This window comes from Polyodon spathula, chromosome 19 (assembly GCF_017654505.1).
Source record: "Polyodon spathula isolate WHYD16114869_AA chromosome 19, ASM1765450v1, whole genome shotgun sequence".
NCBI classification, from domain to species: Eukaryota; Metazoa; Chordata; class Actinopteri; order Acipenseriformes; family Polyodontidae; genus Polyodon; species Polyodon spathula.
In genome coordinates, this window is record NC_054552.1 from 27,418,154 (window position 1) to 27,432,515 (window position 14,362).

The window sequence follows — 14,362 nt, forward strand, 5'->3', positions numbered from 1 at the left end:
TATTTTAGTTGACTTAGCACAACACTAAATAACTCATTATATTCACTCTTTGAACTTAAAATGATTTTTTTTTTAATCCCCCCCCCAAAAAAAATAAAACTGATGGCAAGCTCTATACTGCATAACAAATATATACATGTAGATTGATTACATTAAATTTGTTCTTTTTTTAAGAATTAATTGGATCCAGGGAACAATTCAAATAAGATAAAACATGGGACCAGTGTTAGCTTCTCAAATGTCTAGTAGTTTTGGATTTAATTTCTAAATGACTCATGTATATTACATCATTTTTATACCTACTGTGTTTTTGACAGTTCTGACACTGAATCTGTATACAAAATCAGTACCATTAAACTGTATAAGTCTGTATATCAAAACAAGACAGTAGCATACTGTACAGATTGAGTAGTACGATCTCCTCGTAAAATTTCTCTAACTTAAGAAAGCTAGAGGAGCACCAGTCCCTTATAACACCATTGGGTATTTAGTCACCCACCCCACCCCACCCACCCACCCCACCCCACCCCTCCCACCAGTTTTTTGGATCCCTCTCGTCCCCCACCCGGGCCTCCCCTCCCACACCCCCCTCCCTTTATTAATATTAAGTCCGTCCCCTCCTCGCCGGGCTGGGTCCCGAGGGGAGGGTGTGGGGGGAGGGAAATTATTAATTCAGAATTATGTATTTGTCTTTGGACAGGTGGATTCCGAAAATAATTTTTTGCTGCATCAATTCCAATCTCTAATTTGATATAAACATTGTTTGTGGAAAATCCCCTTTAACACCGATTTCAACTGACCTGAACAGTTTGGAATACATTCAGTTTTGTAATATTGTTTTCTATAAAACACCACGAATTGTAAAACAGGCTTTCAGGTACTGTTTCTTGCCTCATCAGTAATAGAAGCCTGATTACAGCTCCATTTATAAGATTAGTAACAAATTACTGCTTTGAATATAAAAAAAGCTTGAGGGCACAAAGCAACAGTCATGTTATATTAGGACAATCAGTTACAAACATTGATAGTTTATATCAGTAGTGTGATAACAGAATAACCCATCCCTCTATTTTAATCAGATCTTAAACATGATCTAGCACACACAATGTTTTTTATTTTTTTTTCACTTCCTCTATGCCTTTATTTAAACACTTAAACAAGATTTATTTTCCTATAAAGCAAAGGAATATTTTTGAGTAACAAAATTCTGCTGTAAAAAAGAATTTCAGCACGGAGAATCCGCATGAATGATTGCAGTTGCAGATGATTTAATGAACTGTGGAGGGCGCTCAGGGCCCGAGTGGAAGATAAATTTGGCCGGAGGCCTCGTCCGTTGGTGCCCGACAGCTACCTGCGCGAGGCTGGCTAGTAAAACATGAATGGTTACATGCATCTCAGTTCTGCAGATAGGAAGTGGCCCCCCCCCCCCCCCCCCCCAAAAAAAAGACAAGGCCGTCAAACCATAAACGGAAAATAATAATAAATGATTAATGCACTCCACAGTGGCACACTGCCACCTACCCCCCAAATATTGAAAAAAACTTGTGAAAATGAGCAGCCGAGACACGGTCCGTCCCCCAGAGCATCACTGCGCTGGCGGAAAGAGCCCTGACTCCTGACGTACCCCACAGAACTAAATACGAACCGCTCAGCACTCAGGTAAGGAAACCCCCCTACTCACATATTTTTTATTTTTTAGGGGGAAACCTCTGGGAATCCGTGGCTGAGGGTTGCCCTCCCTCCCGTTTCAGCTTCCCAGTGCTTGACTGAGCAGCCAAAACAAAAGAAGTGACACGGGAGAATAACACACAGAGCCTTTATGCGCTTGCTGATGACGTGTTGGTTAGGGGCGGATTCTCCCGCAGAAAAGCAATCACGTTTACAATTCCTGTTTTAATGTACTTTATGTTTTTTGTGTATTGATTATTCAGTGGCATCATTATGGGTACAGTCAAGGAAAGGGTGAAGTTGGTAACAATCACACTTTTCTGAACAGTCTCTGAACTGAGGCTATATTAACAGTCATGTGAATGGTATAGTTGATGGCAGGGTATAGTTTGACCCATCTGGTATGTTGTGCTCGTAAGCAAGAAAACACATCAGTTGCAGGTGAGATAATAAATGCCTGTACAATAAGCATGTGATTGGACTGAAAAACTGAACTGAAATTCAAGGGGATCTTCTCAGGCTTGATAGGAGACAAAGACTTTTTAGGCCCAAATCTGAAAAAAAAAAAAACACACATTTTGAAATCACTTCAAGTCTCACTTAGGTATATAATTTATGATATTATTGAAACCAGTCGATAGTATTAACATAACTGAGGTTCTGTAGCTTGCATTCATCTAACCTTATGGAAATCAATTCCCAGTGCTTGCTAAGGGTTTTAATTACTGAACAGGTAGCTACTGAAACAGAAAACTACGTAATTGATCAGTGCAGAGGCATGACACAGTAATGTGCTATGCAGTAGTACCCTATTGCGTCAGCCTTTGGTTTTAAATTGTGGAATGGAATCATAGATTGTTCTGATGTTACAGTGTTACGTGATTGGAACACACCTTAGAAACAATATCTGCAGTATTTTACTGTTGCCAAGGCTGTTTGGAAATCCCTATTAACCCTGGAATGTTAAGGTTAAGTGATTCTGCCTAGCAACTGAGAGGCTTTGCAAAGCCCAAGAGTAGAATTAAAGATAGCAGTTTAACTGCATGAAACAAAACCATGAAAAGTACATTTTTATACAGTAGCTCAATAAGAGGAATAAGATAATTCCTGGCAATATCATCAATGAGAGGAAAGCTCTTAAATTAAAAAAAAAAAAAAAAAATCCTTAAATAGATATACAAGTACAAATGTAATTTCAGAAAAGCAACGCAAACCCATTTACAATTTTACTTCTCTAAAGGAAATAAATTGACCGAACTTCTAAAATAGGAAATCGACTACAATTTGGAATTGGACCAGCAATGCCCATATAAGGTCCATATTTGTTCCTCTGTAACTGACAGGAATTCCCCGTAGCAGCCCAATGTTGGCATACATCAGAAATCCCCTCACCCTCAGAGTGTGATCCCATGAGCCGGAGCAGAACGCTGTGCCATCCGGTGAAACTCGCAGGGTGCTGACTCGATTCTCATGGCCAAACAGAATGGACACCCTTGTGCCCTTCAGGACATCCCAGACATTGATAGTGTAATCATTGTAGCCAGTAAACAGCAGACGACCTACAGTATAAGGACAGCACATGAAAAGGCAACAGTGTTAAAATGGGAAAACATATGGAGGTCTATTTATAATGATGGATATGGTGCAGCTATACGGCAACTGCATTAATACCCCTGCTGTTTTATCCAAAGGGGTGATTTACTGATCCCGTTAATAAAATACCTGGATACAATAAATAAAATGAGGCAAGTGTTTGAGAAGGTTTACTGGTTTTACACAGGCAGGATTAAGAGAGGTCGCTGTTCCCTTCCATTCACATACATTTCTTTTTACTTGGTTGGGCAGCCACATGGCAAAAACTATACAATAACCTCTTCAAACAAAATTTTACACAAAATTGTTTTTCGGTTTCTTTCTTGGCAATCGTTAAGCAGGTAAGACTCTACAGTACAGAATAGCTCTGTAAAAGTTTACATAAAATTCCCAAAAAAAAAGGATTCAGTTGAATTTGTTTTGAGGAAATACCCCCATGGATGGAAATTTGAAAGAATTACTGCCATGTTATATTTAGTTAAATTAATAATGCATACCATATTGGCAAGGACAGTATTTTTTTAGATCTTATATTTTTGTTGTATTATTTTAATCAAAAACAATCTTATTCTCTTTCAAAAGTTCACAGAAAGAGCTGTACGTTGTCAGGCTCTTTTTAGAAGCCAGGGGACGTGAGTAAGACTTTCTCAGTTATTCGAACAACATTAGAAATGTAAAATCAGATTACTTGATACACTGGATAATCTGTTCACCATTCACAAAGACACTAATAAAGACTTCAATGAATTTTACTATAGCTGTTGCTTTTTTGTTTTAGTATTTCTAAATAGTTAAATATTAGAGAATCACTGTAAACATAAACCCTTTATGAATTACTTTAAATGACTACATAGTAGCCACATACAATATATAAATACTAAAGGAGTAAATTAGCGGGGAACCTTGTAGGATTTCATTACAGTTTGTGTAAGGTTTGACATTGAGCATACTTACCACTGAGTGAGAAATCAACGCTGGAGGCTCCAAATATAATGCTTTCTTTGGAATATATAGCTACTTCTCTGTCTGCTCGAAGGTCATAAAGACGACACTGAAAAACAAGACTCGTGTTTGAGGCTATAATGGGGGTGGAGGAGCCACATAGAATCTTAAACCAGAATAAAGTTGCTTTCTATGATAATTAAAAAAGATCATTGAGATAATCGTCGAACCAACAACCAGGACATTGTATCGATGAATGTAACAAGATCTAAATTGGGTAGCTTAATTTTCAATGCAGTTGATTCTTCCCAGTCTATTATGTGTACTAATAAAGGTGACTCCACAGAGAACCATCCCAGCTACACCACCGTATTTTTACGTAATTAACCCGAACATGCTATTAACAGTAACCGCTGTGTTCATTTGAGGTAACGTCTGAGCAACATAACGTCAACAGCTTATTAATGAGCCAGGATGATCACAGAACGTCTTGTCATGTTTCATCACCCTACAGTATGTACCAGATTGCTGTCAATTCCAACGAAACAGCTGGATCATGAATTTGTCTCAGACTTTTGTTTATTAAAGGCGAAGCTGGGGTATCTTTTGAGATCCCCCTCCCCAATTGTATTCATTAGCAAATACCTGGCTTCTGCTACCAGATTTTTATTTATTCTTTTTTATTTTAAGTAGAATATCAATAATTGTATTATTATGACGCTGCCTTGTCCTCAATTCTTTACTATGAATACATTGTTAAAATACATAAAATAAACAAGACATAAAGGAAATATTGCTAAATAAAATGTTATTTTCTAGAAGCAGGTATTTAAAACCTTTTATTAGACTTTCACATGACTTGTGCTTGACTTCTCTATGAATAGCTGACCAGTTATTACAGAATAGGTGTCTGTTATTCACAGCAAATTAGCAGAATTAATTCAATCACTGTATGTGGAGAAAACTCTTGAAATAAAATCTTTCCATTGATAGTATTATTTTTCTGAATTGCAATTCTTGTACCCTTTTCGCAGTGCATGACTAGTTGTTATAAATCAATTAACAATAAACTAATTGTCTTATATACCGTTGCGATACTTGCAAGGTAGCATATACAGGTGTATTTTTGCCTGCATTAACTATAATCAGTATAACAAGATAGTTTAATTTTTGTAAGGCATAGCATGCCTAAAATTACTTTTTTAAAATGACAACCTTGAGGGCTCTACAGACTCAGACACAACTTGACAATAATACTTCCTTTTCTTGCCTAGTTTAAGCTCACTGTAACCTGTTTTTCCAAAATCCTATAATGTAGTGTTTAATTCTCTGTAAGTCGCCTTGGATCAAGGCGTCTGCTAAATAAACAAACAATAATAATTCTAGCAAACACTTACAGTTGCATCGTCAGAGGCGGAGGCAAAAGCATCTCCACTGGGGTAGTACCTGTAATAAAAGTAAAACAAGCCTACGTTCAGCCTAAACTGTTGACTGATTATAAATGTCAATTCATTTTACCAGAGGATGAAGAGAAAGGCAAGTCCCTGCTTGAATTCCCTTCATGCTTTTTACACAATTACTATAAGATAACAGTTTGTTATAAGATTCAAAGATCTATACTCAGGTGACTTTTCATATTGTTGAATACAGCTCCTCTTTGACAAGACGCGCGCGCTCACCTGACACTGTTAATGTCTGAGTCATGTGTTTCAAAAGACTGGATACATTGTCCAGAACGCAAGTCCCAAACCATTGCCTTCTTATCACAGCCCTGAAAGAAAACAGAATCCAGGCTATCATTTGAATTATTATCCAATATATGGGGTTAGGGTTAGCCCTAATTTTTTAGCCCCATTTCTTTGGAAATTACCCCAGTTTTTGGAACCGATAGACCCTTTGGTTTTGCAGATTCTTAAAAAGGAATGAGTTTATTACAATAAAATGAAGGTGCTAGAAGAATAGTGGCATAATGATTAAAATTCTAGTGTTGGCTACGTGTTCTTATAACACTGTAATGACATAGCCTGTTATTATTAATAACTGTCTAATGTTGTTTATAACTTCCTTTATATCACATTTATAGAAGTATTAAGTGTTACCTACATTTTAATCGGAGAAAAGAAGCCACTGAGTGTTGATCTTATAACTATCCCTCTGTGGTACAACACTCACCACCAAACCAGGACAGCACAACAAAGCAGCCTTACCCCAGACACAAAGGTGTTCCCTGTCTCTGACGGGGCCAGATCCAAACACAGTACGTCAGCGGCATGGCCATGGAAGCTCTGGAGCAGCTGGCCGCTCTCCACATCCCACAGAGCACAGGTTCCATCCCCGCTGGAAGTCAGGATCTGACGGGACAAAACGGGTCAAACCATGGCAGACCCAGGACCTGGCATGCAACGATATTATTCTGTGGATTTCAACAAGCCCGGGATATCAGTTCAATACGTTATATACACTGCAGTTCCTGTTCTGCTCTAATTTTAGTATCGCAGAATGTATTGATGCACACTGCCCTCTTGTGGTAACAGATGCAAATAGACTGACTGCATGCTTGAAAGTGCAATTTTATGCAGAGATTTTCCATTGACTAAGCCACTGCAAACCTCCTCATTGCTGATATATGCTGTATACCTTACCTGGCTGTTAAAATGACAGAATTGTGCACATTAGCAGTAGGGTAAGACTCGCTTTTTTAATCAATGTTTTAGACTGCATGTCTTAAAAGGCATGTCTTTAAAAAAACTAAAACTGCTTTATAACGTTCATTTCAACCCAAATTGCACCTTAAAGTTTGCTTACCTCGGATACTGCTACAACATTTATTGCAGTTGATATCAATGAAGGAAAACACATGTCCTCTTAATGATTAAGGCAAAAAAAATCAATAAAAGGTTACCCTGTTTTGAATCAGTTGATATCTACACCTGACACTGCTGTTATAGTGCACACTACACAGTGCTCCCTTGTTAGTTTGCTATCTGTCTCATTGTTCAAAAAATCATAAAATATTGAAACCAGTGAATTAATGAAAGACCCTTATACAGTATAGTGCATGTACAATTTACTGTCAACATGGCCTAACCATGAATGAACCAAATGTGCGTGTTATTGAATTGTAAACACAAGTGTTGTACTAGACTGGAGTAACAGCTAAACAGCACACTATACCCTGACCCTTACAGTGCAGACAGTACCAGCCCTATGTGTGCAGGCTTTCATTATCACATGCATGTTTACATACAGTATTTATATTGTGAAAGTGTGAGGATTTCCGACTGGAGACCAGTATTTATAATGGTCAGTAAAACAGGGGCCAGCTGCAACCAAAAATAAATCTCATTTGATGTTTGTACAAAGTTTCTGACACAGACCTGGTGGCTATACTGAATGTTGTTATCACTGTAAATGTTTTTTTTAACATCTGTAAATTAAAATCATGCATTTATATATATCACAATCCGATACATCTTATATACATCTTATTTTCACTATGTTTGCACAGGAACAACAGTGGGAATTCATTTAGGAACACCTTTTGCCCGCTTTTAATGGCTAATGCAAGCTGGCGTGAATACATTCAGGTATCTATGCATTTATTAGCATGCTTTGCCACATTAGGGATTACCTTAACCACAGTAATTAAATCAAACCACCCCACTCCGCCACACAAAAGAGCACAGCACAGGCTACCGAGTATCTCCTCCAGGATGCTGTGTTGCCATGGCAACACACCTCAATTTAGATTCTCTCTGGTAAAGTGTATACTCAGAATAGAAAACCAAACCAGCCTTAAGGATTTTACTGTCAAATAATAAAAGGCTTACAAGAATTTTTCCCTCTGATCCATGATGAGCAAATCACGGCATGGATAAATGTGATGCTATATACCGGTAATGATTTCATTTTTAGGGTAGTTTGTACATTTCTCTAAATATGGTGCCTGGATTTAACTTCTATACAATCCAAAAACCGTAACAGTTATTCATTGTAGAGAAGAGATGTTTCAGGTGACCACATAATTATATTAGCTGAGTGGCCCATACAGTTGTCACATATTTAAAAAAAATGTAGTACCTTGACGCGACAGTGCAAATACATAATTTGTTGAGGTTTGCTCTATATAAAATATCAGAGGGTGCTATACGATACAAGCTGACATCATCTCCTCAAGATAAACCAGCATGTGGGGGGGGGGGGGGGGGGGGGGGGGGGGGGGGGGGGGTTGGATTGTTGGGTCCCTGAGTGACAGTGGCTCTTGCAGCCAATATTAATAACCTACTGCTATTGAAGGTACAGGAAGTTGTCAGGCTAACAAACGTGAAAGCCAGCTTATGAAGTATATTGTAAAACTGTGGAATAATTTTTTAAAACAGTGACCAAGGAATCAGTTTTATGTAAAAATCTGAACATGATTGTGGGAAACTGCAAGCAGCTACATGATTTGAACGAGGCGTTTCACAGCCTCCTGTTTCACCTTGATTAGGTTTGGAGTACTGTAAGTACTTCACATTTCGCACAGGTGCCTTTGGGTTGCAAGGTCACAATAGGTTCAGCCATCAATTTTAATTACTGCTACTTTACACGAGTGGGTAATTTATCAGTGGTGTTTTACAGCAGCTACTCCTGTTACATCTTTATTAGGTTTGGTATTGAAAATTTGCTGTTAGCAGAGTATTGACAGCTGGCAAGGTAACAGGAAAGCAACCCACATCAGGTCTTTTTCCAACTAGTTTTGTTGTTTCAGCAATGAAACAACGATCATAAAACTAAATCTTTTTTCTCCCTATTATAACTCCCTAAGTCCCGCTGAGACGTGTTCTTTTGGTGCTTTGCTGCTGTGAACTATTAATAGCTGCACTTTTAAGGAAGACTGCTGTTTCAAGCTCAAATGTAGTTCTTTAAATGTTTATTGCTGACTAAATTCCAAACTGTCCCCGTGAGCTACAGCACATTGTTTGCTTGAAAAGTTTTAACCCTTTGGTTTTTTTGCTGAACAGCAGCAGACCTTTGCACACTGTAGGTCACCAATCAATGCAGATTCTTTTCTTTAAAGCAACATTCATTCCTACATTATGCTCTTACCTGCATGTCTGAATTTGTGAAGCTGCAGGCCGATAAGTAGTTAGTGTGCATTGCCACAGATTTCTTCTTTGCGGCCATGTTCTCATTTTTATCAAAGGTGAGGGGATACACCGAACACTTATTGTCCAAACCTCTACAAAGCAAAGCAAACATGCATATGACAGTGCGTACTTTCAGTTACAATCCTTTTGTTAAATGTTTTATACAGCATTGCTTTAATGTTATTCCTGATTGAGAAAGCAATGATAACAGTTGCTAAAGCCATTCTTTAACTAAAATATCAATGCATTAGGGACCTACTCTATTGGTAACATAAGAGTTTTTTAAATACATGCTTTTGTACAGAATTCAACTGTTAAAGGGTTAATTTGAACACACATTTTTGCTACAGCACTGACCCTTCTTATCATAATTGCATAGAGTGTGACTGATGAGCTTATAGTGGGCTGTACTGGATATCACAATCATGACAAATGAGGCAACTATGTCCAGTAGATCATAACAACTGGGCCCTTTATGTGCCAAGGTTTATAAAAACCAACTCTAAAAGTGCACATGCAGGAATGTTTGAAAGTATGAAATCCTTTGGATATTGTAGAATACAATCACAACCCAAAACTGCAGGACAACAGACACATATTTTCACTGGATCTGCTCTCCAAGGTTTTTGATGACAATGTGTTAATTTGATTTGAAAATGAAAATAACTTTTCATGTTTTTGCATTTATGGATTTTTGGAGTTTTTCTTTTCAATAAATGCGAGACGCCAAAATGATCAGAAATGCTCTTCTAATAGGCCACCCTCCTGGCAAAAATCAGTAGCAACCATGCATCTAGTGAGCTGTATTAAGTTTATACAGCCTCTAGTTAGAGGCTAAAAAGGACTTTTAATGGTTGTCCTGTAATTAAATTCGTATTTTGCCTCCATTTAATCAAAAGCTTTTAAGTCTGAAAAGGTAATGAATGCAACTGCACTGCCATAGACACCATCTACTGTCATTATTCTGAAACTGTACCAAATGTCACATGACTTACCCACAGGCAATTGCACATCCAGAGGGAGCATACGCACAGGCCATCACCCAGGTGCACGGCATGGTAACTGCATGTTCCTGAAATAAAAACACAATTTGGGCAAGTAAGTTTGTCATAAGACTACAAGACAAATCAACCAATTGAGCAGCTCTATAAAAAAAAACACAAATATATAATGTTCAGTCCTTATACAGTGTTTTAAATTGGGTCCAGGACAAAAGATGTACATTTTCATAATGTGTAAGAACTATTCCTGGAATTCTGAGAATAGTGTTCAGGGAACTACTGATTTAAATGAGGCACTGTTATCTTTGACCTTTCTTTCACCTTCCTGTCTAGCCCTAAATGCATGTAGAGATAGTACATGCTGGCTTGTTTTAAAACCAAACACAATTCAGTTTAATTTGAAGATTTGATTTCATACAGCAGGTGTCAAACTACTAACTCACTTAGTTGCAGGTTTATCTATCACCTACAACATGATGTAATTATTAACCCATACATCTACTTTATATATCTCAAACTTGACTTTATAAACGAACATCTGTTGAACATGATTCCTATTTGTTACACATAAAACAAATATAACTGAGGTTTCAAATTAAAAAATAACTAAAAAGAGGGTACATCAGGTTTCTCAAGTGCAAGCTAAAAATACCTGTCCTGAAAAAAAAGTTTTCCTTTTTCTTGTAACTGAAGGTAAGCTGGCATTTTAAGCACGTGTTTCCTCTTTCAGTCAGGATCAACATCATTTAATATTATCTCCTTTCCTATAGTGTAATCTCTTGACAGCTTAGCAACCATACAGAGTACATAGATTTCAAAAAGCAACACAAACTCACCATCTAACATTGCAATTGCGACCTTATTTTACTGTCAGAAGTAGGTGACCATTTTAAAAGAAACTATCCATACATAAATTATGCATGGGGCAATAATTGGATGAACCATGTGAGGTTTCAAATCACACGATATAAAAATGAGCAGAAGCCAAGACTGGGGCAGGGCATGACGCCCAACTATAGGCTTCTGTATCCCACTATACAGATCTGAAATTGTGATTGACCTTGAACGTTCATTATAAGCACCTTTCACTGAGATTAATGTTTGACAATTATGTATTGTAATCATAATAACAGGCAAACAATACGTTTGTTTTACCTTGTTGGTTGTGAAAGCATCCCATACAATCACTTTTCCATCCTGTTGAAAGAAAAAGACAGACAAAAAAGCTTTTTAATGGATTACATATTGGCCAATTTACATAACTGCACTGAAACAACTAAAGCTGTATCATGAAAATAGAGTAGATGAAATGCTGTCTGTCAATGTTATTATCTAAAAATAATATTTGTTAATAAAACCTCATACTTACGTAACAATGAATACAGTTTTTATTCTTGTCATCAATACACCTAATGTACACTCATTTAGGTATCAGAATTGCTAATATACACAACATTATGTTTTTACCTTACCAGTTTTTACTTTATCAGTCTAAAAGATGATTTCATTATTCAGCTCACCATTTATAATTTAAAAGCAAACATATTACTTCCACTTCCTTTTTCAAATCTCCTTCCATTTAAAGGGTCCACTAAATGGACTGTATAGCTCCTATACAACAATTGTACCAACACTTCATTGTTGTGCTATCATGTCAATTAAATCATGATCTAAAGCAGAACCCAGCTGATGAAAGCTATGTTATAATTTATATATTTGTATACAATAAAATAGCAGATCTTAAACAGATTTTTGGCATTCAATTTCTACCCCAGGCTTCTATAACAAAATGTCTGTGAAAAACAAGCAAGTATTTTTCTCATTCCATCAAATAATCAAAACCACTTTAGAGACTGTTCCATCCTCATGAGGCGTGATATAATTAATTTACTGAGCCAGAACTTCAGGTTTTTGGTTGTTTGATGCAGTGCATCTTTTTATTCAACTTAAAAGTTGGAGTCAACAGGAAAATGTTTGATCTATATTGTATTTACAGCTCCTGCTGAAGAATCAACTGGAGAAAGGGCTCCATGTCAAACTGCCTTAAAAACCCAATAAAATGAATTCAGCTGTCTGTCTTAAAGTTCACATTTCAGATCCTTTGGGACAGGACATTCAAAATGTGTTTAAAGGCAGGAGATTATTTGTTGTCTTTACCTGGGAAGAACTCACAAGCCTTCTCTTGTCTTTACACCAATCCATACACAACACTTTGTTGCCGTGTCCTTTCAGAGTCCTTCTTGTCTTCATCACAAACTGACCAAGAGCGTCTACACGATCAGCAACTTGATGCACTGAGGGACGGGGGCCGGGGGACGAGGAGGAGAAGACTGTCACTGTGACCTTGTCCACAAACAGTATATCGTTGCTGATCACACAGTAATGGTTGGAATTTGTTTGTTCAGAATAAAAATAAAAAATAAAAAAAAAAAATCTGATCATGGAACCTGTGGTAATACTTTTTGGTCCAATTACATGTTTACTAACACATTTTTTGGCTTTCAAAAATGGCAACAGAGTCTAAGTACATAGCATTGTGTCTGCTCAATGTGGGACTGGAAAATAATGTTTTGTAAAAAGTCTAAAGTAAAACTAAATATAATACAAGGCTATAACAATTAACACGTTATATTATTTGCACATGTTGCATTAATGCTGGATTTTTAACGGTTGGATCTTTTTTTTTTTAATTCATGAACAACTTCAGTAAGTTTAAAATCACAAATTCCATTACAGGTGCATTTTTTTTTTTTCAGTTGACTGCACATACAGCAGTCCTGCAGTAATAAAAACGCAACACAGAATACATTAAACAAATTGATTACAAAGATTCTTGCAGAAATAATCCACTAGATTTAAGTGCAGCAACATCGACTAAACTGTACAATTCCAATAGAACATAAAAGCACTGACGTCATAGGATTAAATAAATATATTTAACACAAATCATAATAATAACCAATACCAAATTCTGGTAGGTTTTCCTAAACGTTCTGCTTAAATTACAGTTAAAAAGAATGCTAGGCGATAACGTGCATTCCCTTTCCATTGAACAAAATAATGGCTAATAATCTAGTGAATAAACGCACCCTTCTCATGCCACAAATATTATGGAAATATTCCGGAGGCATGCCCGCTATTATTAACCTCTTTTAATTTCGTGCCGTGTTTTATTCGGAACGCTGCACAGCAGTGTTTACCTCTGCTGCGTCCATGATTCAATTACAACAGCCCAGTGCGATCTTACATTGAGACAGCTGGGTGTTGTGATTTCTGAGGGCCCCAGTCTCATCCCCAAATACTCACGTTCCACATCGTGCAGCTTGGCTCTCTCCTCTTCCAGCTTGCATTTGAGGGTCTCCGACTCGTTCTTCAGTGACGACAGGGTCTCATTATCACGCAGCCCCTCGTTAGCCATCTTCAGATGAAAAGAGAAGAAGCCGTTATTGATGGTTTCGTTGAGGTGCCCGACTGTAGAGCCCAGGGTTTACAGCTGATGCAGCTGCGGCTGCGGCTGCGGTGACGTCACGCGGAAGATGCTCCCTCCAGCCTTCCGAGTGCATTAAATAAACCACGTTAGTACAACCCACTACTTCTTGACTTGCAATAGATTTTAAATCGGTCCTTTATATTGTTAAATTTAACATGTCAACTCAGTTTTAGTACTATATATTTAATTATGCAAGGCAGTGATTGATGCATTATTTCCAACATCTTTAATATGTAGAAAAGCTTTATATTTCCACATATTTTCTGTTATGTATTTGTTGTGTCTTATATAGTTTAAATTAAAAATATAAATATATAATATAAACTTAATGTATATTGAACCGATGCCAAAATCATCTGTTCACTAGCAATAGGGCCACATATTACATTATTATTACAGTATTAATAATACATTATTCAAAATAATGAATTAAAAATGCCCAAAAAAAAAAAAAAAAAAAAAACATGTTCGACACATTGAAAAACATTTAAACATATCTGACTAAAAAAAAATCATTTCCATTTTTTTTTTTTTTTTTA

The 14,362-nt window shown here is 37.0% G+C and overlaps 1 protein-coding gene across 1 annotated transcript; it reads right to left on the reverse strand.

The window, feature by feature from the left end:
* Nucleotides 1-815: 815 nt before the first annotated feature.
* Nucleotides 816-13,846, reverse strand: LOC121294306 (guanine nucleotide-binding protein subunit beta-5-like). Its single transcript, XM_041217893.1, has 11 exons — nt 13,640-13,846; nt 12,491-12,627; nt 11,489-11,530; nt 10,328-10,404; nt 9,292-9,424; nt 6,411-6,554; nt 5,883-5,974; nt 5,601-5,649; nt 4,216-4,312; nt 3,061-3,227; nt 816-2,222 (listed from the first exon to the last, which is right to left on the reverse strand). Exons 1-11 carry the CDS (start codon nt 13,749-13,751, stop codon nt 2,211-2,213), a joined length of 1,062 nt encoding a protein of 353 aa, XP_041073827.1. The 5' UTR covers nt 13,752-13,846; the 3' UTR covers nt 816-2,210.
* Between the last annotated feature and the right edge of the window lie 516 nt (nt 13,847-14,362).

What these genes read in the sequence shown, in the direction of transcription:
- LOC121294306 (XM_041217893.1), bottom strand. Translation starts at nt 13,751, where the DNA reads ATGGCTAACGAGGGGCTGCGTGATAATGAGACCCTGTCGTCACTGAAG. An exon ending in TCACAAATTCAGACATGCAG is followed by an intron (nt 6,555 to 9,291) that starts GTAAGAGCATAA and finishes TTGTCCCGTCAG; the next exon opens with ATCCTGACTTCCAGCGGGGA. An exon ending in GGAACACCTTTGTGTCTGGG is followed by an intron (nt 5,975 to 6,410) that starts GTAAGGCTGCTT and finishes GTTTTCTTTCAG; the next exon opens with GGCTGTGATAAGAAGGCAAT.